Source organism: Macaca nemestrina, chromosome 14 (assembly GCF_043159975.1).
Source record: "Macaca nemestrina isolate mMacNem1 chromosome 14, mMacNem.hap1, whole genome shotgun sequence".
NCBI lineage: Eukaryota > Metazoa > Chordata > Mammalia > Primates > Cercopithecidae > Macaca > Macaca nemestrina.
The window spans coordinates 112,205,381-112,222,695 of NC_092138.1; the positions used below are offsets into that span (position 1 = coordinate 112,205,381).

A 17,315-nucleotide genomic window follows, 5' to 3' on the forward strand; every position below is an offset into this window, starting at 1 on the left:
AGGCACCCACTGTGTTGTGTTGAGTAGGTAGCCTTCCAGACTTTTCTGGATGTTATACAAACAGTCTATGTGTAGCTGCGTTTTTGTTTTGTTTTGTTTTTTTATGTAAAATGCGATAATACACTATGCACTGTTCCCCAACTCTTTCAGTCCATTCCATAAAAACAGAGCTGAAGGGAAAAGAGTGAAAAAGCTATGTTGATAATGCAGAATCACTCTGGGTTAAAGCACGGTATTTGTCTTTTCACTGAGTCCGTCTTTAAGGGTCTGTTTCTCTAACTATGGGCACTAAAGAAAATGGGTACTCTTGTTGTTGCATGTGCACTCTGTCATCCTCCCTGTGAATTTCTTGAGATAATGTTCACAAATATCCTTCAATATCAATTGAGTTGCAAGGAACCCACATGTATTTATTGAGCCTGGGTACGAAGGAGGGATTCACAGGTGGTGCTAAGGCCTTTGTTGTGCCTTCTTCCTCGAGACTGTTCTCTGGCGAGGAGGGGAGCAGAGTGCTGAATGTAGGTGGTGTGGGTTTAAGGTTATGTTTCTTATTTGTTATTACCGAAAGTTACATGAAATTTGGTACATAATCTTTTAGGGCACTAACCTGTAAAAAGATAATGCAATTTATTTAATTTTCTTGCTTTGCTGTTTGCCTTTTTTTTTTTTTTTTGGAGAGATGGTCTTGCTCTGTTGCCCAGGCTGGGGTGCAATGCTGTGATAACGTAATGGCTCACTGCAGCCTCAGCCTCGTGGACTCAGGTGATCCGTCCGCCTCAGCCTCCTAGGTAGCTGGGACTACAGGCTCTTGCCACCATGCACAGCTAATTTTTGTATTTTTTGTAGAGACAGGGTTTTGCCATGTTGCCCAGGTTAGTCTCAAACTCCTGGGCTCAAGCAGTGTGCCCACCTTGGCCTTCCAAAGTGCCGAGATTACAGACATGAACCACCTCGCCGAGCCTTATTCCACTATTGATGATTATCTGCATCAGTGCTAGTGGTGTTGCTGCTGCGAATGGTGTTGCATTGACTACTCTCATTACCTATATCGGAACATATTCATGCGTTTTTTTTTTTTTTTTTTTGACACTGAGTTTTGCTCTTGTCGCCCAGGCTGGAGTGCAGTGGCGTGATCTCAGCTCACTGCAACCTACGCCTCCTGGGTTCAAGCAGTTCTCCTGCCTCAGCCTCCCAAGTAGCTGGGATTGCAGGTGCCCGCCACAATGCCTGGCTATGTATTTTTAGTAGAGACAAGGTTTCGCCATGTTGGCCAGGCTATTCTCGAACTTCTGACCTCAGGTGATCCACCTGCCTCAGCCTCCCAAAGTGTTGGGATTACAGGCGTGAGTCACCACACCCAGCCACGTTCATACATTTCTGTAGGACAAAGTCCTGGAAGTAGATAGCACTGTTCTGTGTCTTCAGTCTCGCCTGGCCAAGGAGATGGAATAGGTGGCATCTAAGGAATAGATTAGATTTGATAGTTTGATTGGTTTAGGGATTGTTTCATTTGATACTTTATTTTGCCCTCCAAATCTCTTTCAGACTTTGCAGGAAAAAAAAGTCATTCCTTGTCCTCCGTTTTATGAGTCAGATCATCCTGTCAGAGGTAATAACTGCTTTTCTTATTGGGCTGACCTCTAATGACATGTTATGTATATTACAGAAATTCAAAATCATGTAATGTACCTGCTCAGTGAGGTGTTGGTGTTTGTTTTATGAATAATGTCACTATTTCAAAGAGCTAGTTAAGTCAGTGTAAATTATGGCCCTCTGGGTGACATCTGTGTTTCATGGTAAATGACATGAAATGGATCCCAACTTTTTATTACAATTCTTCATAATTTGCCCTGATTATAATCCAGCAGAAAAATTACCATTTGGGGATGAGTTTGGGCTTCTTGGATCTTTGTACCTGTGAGTTATTTTTAGTCAATGAAATTTGGGCCTTTGATTTTTTTTTTATCCATAGTGTGTATTATAGCATGCAGTGGCTATTCCAAACATAAGTTGCTTTTGGTTGCATCTGGTTGCTGTCATTTTTATGACCTACTGATTAAGATGTGTCTTTCAGTTCTGGATGTGCTGTGGATCGGTACATACGTCTTCACAATAGTGTATGCTGCTGCAGATGGGACCCTGGAAACGTCTCCGGATGTGGTGATGGCTCTCCTGCCGGTATGCATGTGAAAGAAATTTCTTTGTTTGAGAATTAGAGAAGTCTTCTAATAAAGCTGGAGGCTTTGATTTCAAGGTTTTTTTGTGTTTGTGGGGTGTTTTTTTTTTTTGTAAGTTGAAAATGTAATTTTAATAGTTAATTCTTCATCTTACATAGGAGCACAATAAAATACACCACAATCTGAAGAAACTCTTTTTTTTTTTTTTTTTTGAGATGAGATCTCACTCTGTCACCCAGACTGGAGTGCAGTGATGCGATCTCACCACACTGAAGCCTGGACCTGCTGGACTCAAGTGATCCTCCCACCTTAGCCTTCTGAGTAGCTGGTACTACAGGTGCACACCACTATGCCTGGCTAATTTTTGTATTTTTGTATTTTTTTTTTTTTTTTGGTGGAGATGGAGTTTCGCCATGTTGCCCAGACTGGTCTTGAACTCCTGAGCTCAAGTGATCTGCCCACCTAGGCCTCCCAAAGTGCTGGGATTACAGGTGTGCATCACCGCACCTGGCCTGATTTCAGGTTCTTTTACTTACTGGCAGTGATTATGCAACTTCAGGTATAAGGTTTCCATGCTGTACCATGGGCCTGGGGTCCAAAGTTAGAGTGTCCACAGCGTGTTCTATTGTTTTGATATGAAGTTAAAAAAAAAAATGATTTTGCTTAAGTTATAAACTATGGGTCTTGGTTAACTCGATAAAGAAATTTTAGAAGAGCAAGACAGTATCTTGATTTTTAAAATTACTTTGTTTGCTCTCAAATTTTTAATGCCAACAATGTGCTAGGCACTGCTTTAAAGCTGAGTATATAGCAGTGATCAAGGTGATGGCCTTGCTTTTATGGTTTTAAATTTGTTGTTGTTGATAATTTTTACTTATTTTTTACAGACAGAGTCTCAGTCTCTTGCCCAGGCTGGAGTGTAGTGGTGTGATCACAGCTCACTACAGCCTCAAATTCTTGGGCTTAAGCCATCCTCCTGCCTCAGCCTCCCAAGTAGCTGGGACCACAGGCATGCCCCAACACACCCAGCTGTTTTTAAATTTTTCGTAGAGGTGGGGTCTTGCTTTGTTGCCCACACTGGTCTCAAACTCCTGGCTTTAAGCAGTTCTCCCACCTCGATCTCTCAAAGCACTAGGATTATAGGTCTGAGCCACTACACCTGGCTGGGCTTACATTCTAATGGGATAGTCAATACTAAGTGTGAGATCAAGGACTGGTAAGAGTGATGGAGAAAATAAAGCTGTGTTAGGGATAGATGATGACTGGTACGTATTTGAGATTGGGTGTCAAGGGAGGCCAATTTGATATTTGAAAAAGATGCCTTGTTTTTAACTCTTGGGTTTCTAATAAGGTTGAATTTTTAAAATGTTTATCTAGATGCCTTCTTTTAAGATTAGTTAGAGGTTTTTACTATTCTAGGGGATAATATTAACACTAGTATTTATTAACTGCTAGTTATGTTTCACGTACTGGGCTGGAAGTTTTATATGTATCATTTCATTTTACACTTACAGTAGCCTCTGAAGTAGGCTTAGGAGATCTAGCATACACATGAAAACACTAAGTATCAGGAAGGTTGAAAAATCTGCCTCTCTCATGGACAGAAAGTGGCAGAACAGAGTTTAAATGCAGTTCGCTTGATGGCCAATGTTTGTACTCCTTGTACTAAGTGCTGCCTTTATACCATGTCCCTATATCTGGACTTAGACTTTGAGTGAATATTCTCATACAACTTTAAATGATTTATCATTTGAGATTCTTTTACTGTAGGATCCGAGAAAAACCTAATTTTTTTCTTGCTTTGTTCATTGTAGAAAAAAGAAGAAAAGCACCCAGAGATATTCGTGAACTTTATGGAGCCCTGTTACGGCAGCTGCACAGAGAGGCAGCACCATTACTACCTCAGTTACATTGAGGAGTGGTGAGCAGAGAGTCTGGACAGGGCATTCCTGCTCTCACTGGAAGATCACACCTGAGTCATCTTGTCCCATGTTGAAATCTTTTCTGATTGATTGATTGATGGATGGATTGGCAGGGTCTCACTCCATTACCCAGGCTGGAGTACAGTGGCACGATTGTAGCTCACAGAAGCCTGGAACTCCCAGGCTCAAGTGATCCTTCCACCTCAGCCTCCTAGATGGGACTACAGGCACATGCCACCACACCTGGCTTAGTTTTAAAGTTTTTGTTTGTTTGTTTGTGTTTTGGTAGAGATGGGATCTTGTTACGTTGCTCAGGCTGGCTTCCTAAAGTACTGAGATTATAGGTGTGAACTGTAGCACCCAGCCTGAAATCTTTTCTATGATAGAGGAAAATGGAGGCTGAGATACCTTGAACGTATTTTCAGCTTATTCTTGATAATGTCTATTATTTCTTTTTCCCCAATCTTGAGTTATTTATATTAAATACGTACTAATTTCGAAAATCTAATTTTCTCAATAACCCCTAGTGATGACTTATGAAAATACTGATACTCAAGGAATATATTAAAAGTTTCCTTCTGAGAGCAGAGTTGCCCACTGGAATGGAGATTACTCAAAGCAAAGCTTCCATCCCTCTAGCTACATTATTCTGCCTTTGGGTGGCATATTGATTGTGAACTCTGACTTGATTCTGTTGTGTCGTTCCTTTGTCTTCGTGTAGGTAGGCAGTGAGCTGATTCTACAGGGCTTTCTCACAGAAACTAAAAAGTTCAGCTTTATATCTAGAATCTTCCCACCTTTGTTAAACCAGATAGAAAACCTTACTCTCTCCTCGATATGTGGAGGCAGCCCTCACAGATGTTACCTGCAGACCCAAGTTAGAGAACTATTGCTGTATTTGAATGTAATGGTCTCTGGTTTTGTTCTTTAAGGGATTTAGTGCTGGCAGCATCTGCGGCTTCAACAGAAGTTAGTATCCTTGCTCGACAAAGTGATCAGGTAAATCTTTTTTGTCACTTTTGTGGTACTTTCTTTTTTGCGTGTGGTTAGGATGTACATTGTCTCACATCTGTTTTATCAAGTTTCTGCATGACAGCAAGGCTTCAGTGACAGAGTGCCTTGGCCAAATGGCTTGGCTATTGCATGGAGAAACACGGGTGTCAGACTTTGTACTTCCTTCACTTCTGTTCTTTTAGGATCCATCCCTGGTCTGTGGAAACATGCTATGCAGTTAACCTCCAACTGGAGTATGCCCGATGCATAGGAGGCTTTTTCTGCCTTGTCCTGTTTTGTCATCTTTGTTTTCTTCCTGTTACTTGAACCTACTCCTTCTATACAATTTAACAATAATCCATCCTCAATTACGAAAGAAAAACATGCAGATGACACTAAATTGTGATTCACCAGAAATACTTTCTGTTTGACTTTGAAAAACTGTCAGAAAGAGCAAAGCACCTTTGCATATAAGAACCTTCTTTCATGTTGTCTTTCTTGCAGGGACACGGTGGGCCCAGGTAGTGGTGGTGCGCTATCCACTTGTAGATTATGCAGAATGACTGACTACAGAGAGGGCACAACAAAAGAAGGGGAATCTTCTTTTTAAAACTGCCTTGAGCTTAAAAATCTTTAGTGCACCCTTGTAAATAAGAAACAAGTGCTTCTCCTCCCCATATGACTTTGTGTTCCACCCATGCATAGGTACTTTGTGCCTCTTCAACCATTGGCATTTATCTGTCACTTTCTGGGTGGCCGGGTGGCCCATTAGGAGGGGCATGGTTCTCATTGTCTAGGGGTGGCTGCCTTTGGATGAGGCCAGAGTTCAGCCATCTGATTTGCTGCTCTAGAACTATCTTAGATTGACTTCAGTAATAATTTCCTGTTAGCAGAAGTATTTCATGTGTTCACACATTAAAAATACAGTTTTATTTTTACTTTCTATCAAAATAATTTATGTTCATGTTTTTTAAAAGTAAATAGTAGAGAAGGGCTTATAAAAAAAGAATCACCCCTGCCCTACCTGTTTGCTTTCTAGAGGGGACCGTTTTTAATTTGTAAACATTTTCTTATAATGCTGCCACCTTATCCCTAAAGAAAAATCTGCTCTATGACTAGTAATTGGTTATTAGTTTTAGACCTTACTGACTGTATGGCAAATGATGATCTAGCTCACATATGGCCCCCAGTCCCCTCCTTCCTCTCAAGAGTTACAGCATTGTTTTAATTTCTTATCTTGGTGAACCTTTGTAACTTTAATTGGTGTTTTTTACCTTCCTTTCTGGTGGTATCTTTATTTATTTATTTATTTATTTATTTTTATTTTTTGAGGCCAAGTCTCACTTTGTCACCCAGTGCAGTGGTGCCACTGCAACCTCCGCCTCCCTGGTTCAAGTGATTCTCATGCCTCAGCCTTCTAAGTTGCTGGGACTGCAGGCCTGCGTCAACATGCCTGGCTAATTTTTGTATTTTTTAGTAGAGATGGAGTTTTGCTTTTTTGGCCAGGCTGGTCTCAAGCTCCTGACCTCAAGTGATCCGCCCGTCTTGGCCTCCCAAAGTGCTGGGATTACAGGCGTGAGCCACGGCACCCGGCCTGGTGGTAACTCTTGATCTTCCACTTTGTAAGAGGAATGTCTTAGCACTCCCACCCTTTCCCTTAGTATCCTTCCAGTTGTTACCTGTGTCTTCTCTTTTGTAAAACTGCATTCTGCCCTACAATGATTAAGTCGTCTTTATCTTAACTGTAGATTGTTTTTAAAAATTGAGATTGTTTTGTTTAATATGAATGTGTCTGTTACCTGTTCCATAGCTAAGTCACATAGTGTGATTTCATTCTCTTTCCTGAACTGCTTGCTTGCTTTCCCTTTCTTTCTTTCTTGCTTTCACTCTCTCTCTCTCTTCTTTCTCCTTCCTTCCTTCCTTTTCCTTTCTCTCTTTCTCTCCTCCCCTCTCCTCTCCTCTCTTTTCCTTTTTTTTGCTTCTCTTCTCTTCTCTTCTCTTCTCTTCCCTTCTCTTCTCTTCTCTTCTCTTCTCTCTCCTCTCTCCTCTCCTCTCTTCTCTTCTCTTCTCTTTTCTTCTCTTTTCTCACTCTGTAACCCAGGCTGGAGTGCAGTGGTGTGATCTCGGCCCACCGCAACCTCTGCTTCCCGGGTTCAAGTGATTCTGCTGCCTCAGCCTCCCAAGTAGCTAGGACCACAGTTGCACACCACCACGCCCAGCTAATTTTGTGTATTTACTAGGGACGGGGTTTCACCATGTTGGCCAGGCTGGTTTCAAACTCCTGACCCCAGATGATCCACCTGCCTCAGCCTCCCAAAGTGCTGGGATTACAGGCGTGAGCCACTGCATCCAGCCTGTTTTTCTTTGTTAGTCATTAAGCACTCTTCCCCTGTGATTCATGCTTCCCAGTCTGGTCAACACTGAAAGTTAGGCAAACTGTTAGTGATTTTAAAAACCAAGAGTCATTTGTTGGAAGGGACAGAGCCTATCCAAGCAAACTTAAGCAAAAAGGGAGTTTACTAGAAAGTCTTTTCTCAAGGACTGTAGGGACAGGAAAGCTGACCATTCTGAGGAGCTGGTACCAAGAACTGGGAAGAGAAGAACTTATGGTTATCTCTGTCTCTATAGACGATTGGGCACAGGACATCTGAGCACAGGCCAGCCTTACATGCGTCTCTGTGAAAGACTCCAGTAGAGATGAGCTGGAGTTCCTGGTCCCAGTCCAAAATGTCTAGGAGCAGGTATTGACTGGCTGACTGCAGCTGTTGGATTTGTCCCTCATGGTCAGCAGTCTACCTAGTTGTCATGGAACGCACCTCAGAAAGTGTTCATGATAGTGGTTATTCACAAGGCAGGGGCTTGGTATACCAGGAACAGATAGAGAGGGGGTCGATTTGGAAAATTAACTTCCCGTTTGCTGGGGGTACTTCTGGCTTTTAGACCATCTTCCCAGATTTCAGAGCCTCCTAGTCAACACATATATCTAAACCAAGTGAGGCATCTCTGTTCTCTCCTATTTGAACAGTGCTAGAAGGACCCAATGCAAAGCTCTAACCACCGTGGCATTTTCTTCTTTTTTTTTTTTTTTTAGATTAATTGGGAATCTTGGCTACTGGAGGATTCTAGTCGAGCCGAGTTGCCCGTGACAGACAAGAGTGATGACTCCTTGCCCATGGGAGTTGCTGTAGACTATACGAACCAAGTGGAAATCACCATCAGTAAGTGTAGCCTGGTAATTAGTGCAGAAATAGTCTTCTTTCTAGTTAGGGTTAATATTGAAACACCAGTTACATGTTACTGACAGTCTGCTCTGCTGGGTACTTGTAGCTTCTGGCAGCACATTTCTACCTGAAGAGTGATATAGGCTGTATTGTGACAACATTGAACTGATTTGAATGGATATTCATTGATGAGACCAAGGCCAGACACTGTGTATATGTGTGGGTATATGTTTGCACACTTGCACATGTCTGGGTGTACTTAGAATCTGGTTGAAATATAGAACAAGCCAGGATTTTATGGCTTGGTTTCTTTGTCCAGTCCAACTCCGTGGTGACCTCCCAAAGAAGCAATACCCGAATCTGGTACTGCACACCAGTACTTGGTTTGAAGGCAAGGATTAGAAAATAGAGATCTCAGGCCCATTATTTCCAAATAGGGCCTGGATATGTGTTTTGAATAGATCTTCCCTGCAGTAGCTTGGCTATGCTGTAGTCATTGAAATGTAAAAGTGCCACAAAAGAAGCAGTCTTTGCCATCTGGTACTTAAGTTTAGAGAGATGTCCCCATCAGGCACCATTAAGTTGCTTGTTCTTTCCCTGATTAGGCAGGAGTATTTGTTCTGATTAGCTCATTTGCTCTGATTCTCTTGAAACCTTAATTGATAAAATACATACTTGTCATTCAACTGTGAATGAGGAATAAGTAGTTTGACTCATCTTTCTGTGTCCTGTCCATTCCAAAGAGTCTAGTCTCATTTTCCTAATGACCCAAGTACTTCCTAGATACTCTTGTCTTGGTCAGGGGAATGCCAAGCCTACCTCCTGAACACTGAGACACTCGTAAAAACTGAGGGACCTTTGGGAGAGTCAGAGCTACTGGGGGACTGATGGAGCTTCTAGGCAGGGCCCAGCAGGATGGTGGCGATCTGATAGCGGCAGGAGCTCTCTTTAGCTGGTGCATGGAAGGCTGTTCAGGTCTAAAATCAGAACAAACTAACTTGAGCTGCTATTCAGATGAGTCCCTTAAACCCTCTTCATGTTGAGGGCAGTCTTTGCCTTCCAGCCTCAGGCCCTTAAATTGACTTGGTTCTTTTATTGCTTTTGTTTTCTTTTTTAACAGATGATGAAAAGACTCTTCCTCCTACTCCAGTTCTCATGTTACTTTCAACAGATGGTGTGCTTTGTCCATTTTATATGATTAATCAAAATCCTGGGGTTAAGTCTCTCATCAAAACACCGGAGCGACTTTCATTAGAAGGAGAGCGACAGCCCAAGTCACCAGGTATGTGGCTCTGCCTGCTTTATCAGTAAGGGAATACCATGAGACTTGCACAAGAGTATTTCTAAGAACCAACATGGTGTGAAGACACATAGTGATTTTCTTTACCAGGCTCGTCTGTCTTAGGAAGGCACACGCTAATCTTTTTTTTGAACATGCATGCACATATTTGCCTTTCCCTACCCTCAAGCTTTATTCTGCAGCCATTACTTTACTTCGGAGATGAAGGAAGGTCAACCAGATGGTTTGCATCCGGTCGTTTACCAACAGTATTCTAAGACTCTATGTTATGTGATGTGCATCCAGAAGACATTGTGCTTAATCATGGGGGTTGGTTAAAGAAATGATTGTGGCCGGGCGCGGTGGCTCAAGCCTGTAATCCCAGCACTTTGGGAGGCCGAGGCGGGCGGATCATGAGGTCAGGAGATCGAGACCATCCTGGCTAACACGGTGAAACCCCGTCTCTACTAAAAAATAGAAAAAAACTAGCTGGGCGAGGTGGTGGGCACCTGTAGTCCCAGCTACTCGGGAGGCTGAGGCAGGAGAATGACGTGAACCCGGGAGGCGGAGCTTGCAGTGAGCCGAGATCCGGCCACAGCACTCCAGCCTGGGCGACAGAGCGAGACTCCGTCTCAAAAAAAAAAAAAAAAGAAATGATTGTATAGTCTTACAGTGAAATGCCATGTAACAATTATAAATGTTACATTTATTGACTGGGAAGGAGTGAGTGGAATACATCACAAAAAAAAAAACAAACAAAACCCTATATTCTGTGTTCCTTTTTGTATGAGAAAAAAACATACATAGAAAAAAAAACTTGGAGATGAATTTAAAATCTAAATGGTGGTTATTTCTGGGTGAAGGGAACATGGATATTTTTGTTGTTTGTATTTTCTTGAGGTTTTTTTCTCCTTTTGGAAACATTACTTAAATAATAGATGTTTATTGGAGGAAAATGAGAGCATACAAAACCATAATCACTTAAAGCCCATCAGTCATCAAGCAATGGCCACAGTCAACACTTTGGTACCTATCCTTCATGAAAATGAGTGCACACATATAAATACTAGTCTGTATTTTAAAAATGTTTACAGTGACATTTGTATCACTTGTGAAAAGAAACTTTTTTTTTTTTTGTGGAGACAGGGTCTTACTCTGTTGCCTAGGTTGCAGTGCAGTGGCATGATGACAGCTCACTGTAGCCTTACTCTCCCAGGCTCAGGCAGTCCCACCTAAGCCTCCCAAGCAGCTGGAACTACAAGCATACGCCACCATATGCAGCTGTTTTTTAAATGGTTTATAGAGATAGGATCTTACTATGTTGCCCAGGCTAGTCTCAAACACCTGGACTCAAGTGTTCCTCCTGCCTCAGCCTCCCAAAGTACTGGGATTATAGACATGATACACTGTGCCTGACCAGAAAATATAAAACTTTTAAAAAGATCATTGTTTCATATATTCAAATTTGACTAATATTTCTCTCTTTGAATTCTGTGAGTATATAACTAATACATTTTTTTCTTCTATTATGACCAGTTTCCTATCTAAGCAAAAATGTATGACCAGTTGGTTTGGATAAGGTTAACAATACTTAGGGGTATATTCTCTCACTGCATCCCAGTCCACAGTGAGTTGTATATCCCAAATAGAGCCACTCAGATACTTGGGCCCTAACAACTGGCAGCACTACCCCAAGTGATACACCAGATGGCTTGCAGAGTGTTGTATCAGGGTAGTCCGTTATTCATAGTGTGTACTCTTTGTGTTGGGTTTTTTTTTCCTCTTTATTCAGCCATGAATAAGGGTACCATGAACTACCTATACCCAGCTGCCTGGTGTGTCTGTAATAAGCAGAGCAGACTGTGAGATTAGGAGCCTGTGGGACGAGGTTTGTTTCTGAGTGTTTGCTACTAGCGCATTCAACACTGGAGCACAATCAGAGGCCAGTTTTACTGTTAGCTTTTCCTAGGGAAACTCCCCTCTTCCTTCACCGTTTGTCCAGAGGTAGTAGTTGTGTTCAGATGAGTGTAATAGAGCCCCTGCAGGGAGAGTGTCTGTCCTGTCAGCCAAGTGTAGCTAACTTCATGGGTTCAGAAGACATTAATGATTCCACCTGTTTCTACACTGCAGTTCCAAGAATGCGGTATTGATCAGAAGTAGTAGTAGCATGATGGTTTTCCAATAATCAGTTCATTTTCAGTGGAAAAAATGCTAATGATTTCTTTAAGGTCTGGTATATATTTTTCATGTCAGTTTGCCTAATATGCATGGAAGTGTTTAACATCTATGTGTGTCTTTACAGAAGTTAGTTGTTGCTGGTTCCATATCTGTTGTATAAAGAAGTATTAACAGAATAGGTTTGCTTGCATTATTATACTTTCATCAAAGTGACAGTTTACTTGGATTTTTGTTTTCAGAAAGTGGTATTTTCATACTTGTATCCTACGTATTATTACATTGCTTTAGACATAGTGTCTTCCATGAAGATAAATTGCCATCTTAGCTAATTTGGAACAGCCAAGCTCTATTAACTATTAATATAAATAGAAAATATTGACACAAAGTATTCCTTTGTTATTTATTTAGTTGGTTATTTAATTTAAAGATTAATATTTTTACCTTATGGAAAGTTTGGAAAATAGAAAAAAAAATTTATTCATTTTTGAGACAGGGGTCTCACTCTGTTGCACAGGCTGGAGTGTAGTGGCAGGATCTTGGCTCACTGCAGCCTCTGCCTCCCAAGTCCAAGTGATCCTCCCACCTCAGCCTCCCAAATAGCTGGGACTATAGGCACAAGCCATCACACCTGGCTGATTTTTTTTGTATTTTTTGTAGCAACAGGGTCTCACTTTGTTCCCCAGGCTGGGCTCAAACTCCTGGACTCAAAGGGTCCTCCTGCTTTGCCTTCCCAAAGCTCTGGGTTTACAGGCATGAGCCATTGCATCCAGCCTTCCACTGACTTTTTTTTCCCCCCCTAACCATTTGGATTGCATTAAATATCTTTTTCATTTTTTGCATTATTTTTGTAAGCTTTATTCTTAGAAGAGGAATTACTGGGTCTGTTTTTTATGGTTTTTTATACAATGCCAAAATGTTTTCTTTAAAAAACTTACTAGTCACCTACCAGTGATAAAAAGTTTCAGGCTTGTTTTACCCATCCAAACGTAAGGGGTTATACGTATTTAAATTCTTATAATTTAGAGGACAAATTAGAAATGTACCTTGTTTATATTTCTTTGATGAGAGAGATTAAATGTGTTTATGTGAATTAGATTCCCTGTTTATTAGTCCTGAAATTTTAAACTCTCAATTTGTATGAGCTTTTTAAAAAATAGAAAACATCTTATTTGTCATTTGCTATGGATCTTTTTAGTTCGTTACCATTTAGTTATGATACCTGAGTAGCTATTTTTTACACAAATCTTAACCTTCTCCCTTTGCGATTTTTTTTTTTTTTTTTTTTTTGGTCACTTCTAAATTTATCAAGGTGTTAGATTCTGAGACCTAACATCTGTCAATTTGTCTCCTTTGTTTTGAGATACATGTATTTGTGTGACTTTCTATGTGTATTTATGTGGAATTACTTTTAGTGAAATAAGGTGGAAGTCTGAATTAAAACTTTTTCCCAGTTGTTAATGAAATGTTGCAGTGACTAAATTGTTTTGTGTGCTGTAGTAGCACTGAGAAGTCCATGAAGTCCAATTATTCTAATGTCTTTTCTTAGTTTTCCTTCAGTTTCATTTATCTCATGCCACCTGAAAACTCCAACATTAACTGTGTTCCCATCTGTTCTTTTTGCTTCTTCAACTAGTAACATTCCTGACTTCATTCTACCACAAATTCTTTTCCACTTTCTTTCTATTATGTCAACCTCACTGTTATGGTGTTAACATTTTCCTTCCTTTTTTGTCACTGCAGGAAGTACTCCCACTACCCCGACCTCCTCTCAAGCCCCACAGAAACTGGATGCTTCTGCAGCTGCAGCCCCTGCCTCTCTGCCACCTTCGTCACCTGCTGCTCCCATTGCCACTTTTTCTTTGCTTCCTGCTGGTGGAGCCCCCACTGTGTTCTCCTTTGGTTCTTCATCCTTGAAGTCATCGGCTACCGTCACTGGGGAGCCATCTTCATATTCCAGTGGTTCTGACAGCTCCAAAGCAGCCCCGAGCCCTGGCCCATCAACCTTCTCTTTTGTTCCCCCTTCTAAAGCCTCCCTAGCCCTCACCCCTGCAGCGTCTCCCACAGGTCCATCAGCTGCCTCATTCTCCTTTGGATCATCTGGTTTTAAGCCTACCCTGGAAAGTACACCAGTGCCAAGTATGTCTGCTCCAAATATAGCAGTGAAGCCCTCCTTCCCACCCTCAACCTCTGCTGTCAAAGTCAACCTGAGTGAAAAGTAAGTCACTTCTAAAGTTTGATTCTTCTGTGGGTTGAGTAGAAATACTAGATGTTATTTGCTACAAGTAGAGTCACTGTGAGAGGAGTTACTGAGTAGAATTTTTTACCCAGAGTAATACTTGCAAATGACAGAAATTCAGCCAACATAAAAAGCTGACATTTCATCAGTGGATAGAGTTCAGAAGTGTCTCTTAGCTAGCATTTTATTTGTTTATTTTTTTGACTACTAGGGATTTATATTCAGATATTTGTTTTGCTTTTTTACATTATAAATGTAGGCAATATTATTTTAAAAAAAGAAGCAATCCAGAATATGTATCCTGGAAGGGAAATGAATCCCTTGTTGTCTTTTTTCCTCCCGTGTCTACCCTTAACTCACTCTGAACTGCTGTCTACACAACCACAAAGTCATCTTGTGACACTGTAAATCGTTAGGTAATTCTTCTGCTTGACAGTCCCTATGAAGTCCCGTGGCTGCTCACTGCTAATTCTTAGGTTGGTATCCAGTTTCCTCCAGATCTGGGTCCTGCAGCTCACTCATTTCTTATTTATTTACTTTTTTATCTGCTTGTTCTTTTCTCCCCACTAGAATGTAAGCTTTTTGAGGGAAGCAGTCCCTTATATCTTGTAACCCCTCCCAAGATGACCATGAGTTCCTAAGATAACCACGAAATATAAGTACTACCAGCTTTTTCCCTGCTTGCCTGTCCTATCTGTTGTTGCTGTGGTGGTGGTGCTGCCGCCACAGTTACTGTTAGTACTGAACTGGCACACATCCACTTCATGCTAAGGGTTACATAGTGTTCCATTTTGCTGGCTGCACCACAGTTTATCTGACCAGTCTTCTAATGCTGGATGTTTAGATTGTCTACAGACTTTTGCTCTTTAGGTGGAGCCGACTTTACATTTCTTTTAGGCCATAAGTATCCCAAAGACAGTGACCTGCATTCCTCTTCCTTTTTCACTCCCCAGAGAAGGTGCTCACTCTTAAAAGGAGTTCTCAGTAATTTCCTTGGTAAGAGAAAGTACTAACTCTCCTAAGCATAATTGTGTCCCACCTCATGTTTAAAACTCAGCTGGAAACAATAGCATTTCGTATCATGATCAGCTTGGTATTTCATATTGTGATAAACTTAGTTTTATCTTCAAGTTAAGTACTTGATATTTCCCCTGAATAATTAATTCCTAAATAAGCAGACAATAAGAGAAATGTTTCCTTGCAGCTTTCACCTTTTATAAGAAGTAGCTAAACATTTATGTTTCCTGAAGGCAAAATGTATGTTATCTTTGTAAGTTAACATAAAAGATAATAAGTTATCTTTTTATGACATTGCTCATGCTAGTGTAAAAGAATCTTCTAGCAGGCTCTTCTGAGACCTTGGGGCTGCCATTTTTCAGGTTTACTGTTGCGGCTACCTCTGCTCCTGTTAGTAGCTCCCAGAGCGCACCCTCGATGCCGCCATTCTCTTCTGCCTCCATGCCAGCTGCTTCTGGACCACTCAGCCATCCCACGCCTCTCTCAGCATCACCTAATTCCGTGCCATTGAAGTCCTCAGTCTTGCCCTCACCATCAGGTATGATTTTAAGCAGACAACTTTAGACCTCAGCCCTGCCTTCTCAGATTAACAGTTTTAAGTGTTAAGAGTCCTACTAACATAGTTGGACAAGGTTATTTTTTCTTGCTTCCTGTATCATGCATTAATGATTAATGTGCTGTGATTTTCATACTCTGAATTGGGAGATTTGCTCTGGCTTAATGCTGCCACGCTTCTCTCTGACACTTCTTATGGAGCTAAGTGTACTTAATGATTCAAAGAACATGTCTTGCTCTTGGGCGTTTATTTTCATGTGGAGTCTGCCCTCCATGAAGAGCAGTTACAGAACAGTTCTTTAAGAAACACAGGCAAAAGAATTGTTTGGTGGGGTGCGGTGGCTCACGCCTGTAATACCAGCACTTTGGGAGGCCGAGGCAGGTGAATCACCAGAGGTTAGGAGTTCATGACCAGCCTGGCCAACATGGCAAAGCCCCATCTCTACTAAAAATACAAAAATGAGCCAGGTGTGGTGGCGGGTGCCTGTAATCCCAGCTACTCGGGAGGCTGAGGCAGGAGAATCACTTGAAACTAGGAGGCGGAGATTGCAGTGAGCTGAGATTGTGCCACTGCATTCCAGCTTGGGCTACAGAGCGAGACTCTGTCGCGAAAAAAAAAAAAAAGAAACACAGAAGAGAGAGTACCTGCAGTGACTGTATTTGTATTTTCACAGTCATACTGCTGTAAGCAGGAAGTTTTTTTTGTTTGCTTTTGTTTTTTTTGAGACACTCTCACTCTCTCACCCAGGCACATCACTGCTGCCTCTACCTCCTGGGCTCAAGTGATCTTCCCACCTCAGCCTCCCGAGTAACTCAGGCATGTACCACCACCGTCGGCTAATATTTAAAATTTTTTATAGAGACAGGATCTTGCCATCTTGCTCAGGCTGGTCTCAAACTCCTGGGCTCAAGCAATCCTCCTGCCTCAGTCTCCCAAAAGGCTAGGATTACAGGTTTGAGCCACCATACCTGGCTCCTAAAATTTTAATTTTTTTTTTTCATTGTCTTAGAACAAAGGCTAGCGCAGCTGGTGGTCATCGCTCTTTAAAGTAAATCATGAAAGTGGGCCCAGGGGCAATGTGTAACTTCATTTCTTAGATTTGGAGAAAGGACATTTGTGATAGGAGAAATAAAGGTAATAAATGCTATATATTTTAACTGACTTCTTTTTCAAGCAGGACGATCTGCTCAGGGCAGTCCAAGCCCTGTGCCCTCAATGGTACAGAAATCACCCAGGATAACCCCTCCAGCAGCAAAGCCAGGCTCTCCCCAGGTGTGTTTAAATTCAGTTTGCGATGTTTGTGTTTATTAATTTACTGCCCCAAGCATACATATGAATGAAATAAATTTTCATGTTTTAGAATTCAGACCTTGGACATAGTAATTGGGACTATGTGATAGTAAATACCAAAGTGCGAGGTTTGAATACTTGTATACTCATAAAAGCCATTTAGCTATTTTAATTTTTTATTCTTGTATAATACACATAGAAAAAAGTACACATGATACTTGTACAGCTCAGTGAATTGTCACCAACTGAACATACCTTGGTAACGAGCATCCAGATTAAGAAACAGAATTTTACAAGAACCTGGCTGGGCATGGTGGCTCACGACTGTAATCCCAGCACTTTGGGAGGCCACGGCGGGCAGATCACCTGAGGCCAGGAGTTCGAGACCAGCCTGGTCAACATGGTGAAACCCCGTTTCTCCTAAAAATGCAAAAATTAGCTGGGCG

General features: G+C 41.5%; 1 protein-coding gene across 5 annotated transcripts in view; it reads left to right on the plus strand.

Annotated features, from left to right (window-relative positions):
- LOC105464101 (nucleoporin 214) overlaps positions 1-17,315 on the plus strand; it is a 113,159-nt gene that overhangs the window by 5,700 nt on the left and 90,144 nt on the right. For 3 of the 5 annotated variants that reach the window (XM_071078450.1, XM_071078449.1, XM_071078446.1), the window contains exons 6-14: positions 1,546-1,609; positions 2,075-2,178; positions 3,992-4,098; positions 5,032-5,098; positions 8,184-8,310; positions 9,434-9,595; positions 13,511-13,985; positions 15,386-15,561; positions 16,754-16,851. In XM_071078450.1, coding sequence (XP_070934551.1) covers positions 1,546-1,609; positions 2,075-2,178; positions 3,992-4,098; positions 5,032-5,098; positions 8,184-8,310; positions 9,434-9,595; positions 13,511-13,985; positions 15,386-15,561; positions 16,754-16,851 — 1,380 coding nt within the window. The remainder of the gene's footprint in view (positions 1-1,545; positions 1,610-2,074; positions 2,179-3,991; positions 4,099-5,031; positions 5,099-8,183; positions 8,311-9,433; positions 9,596-13,510; positions 13,986-15,385; positions 15,562-16,753; positions 16,852-17,315) is intronic. The other 2 variants (XM_071078447.1, XM_071078448.1) reach the window with 2 other exon arrangements.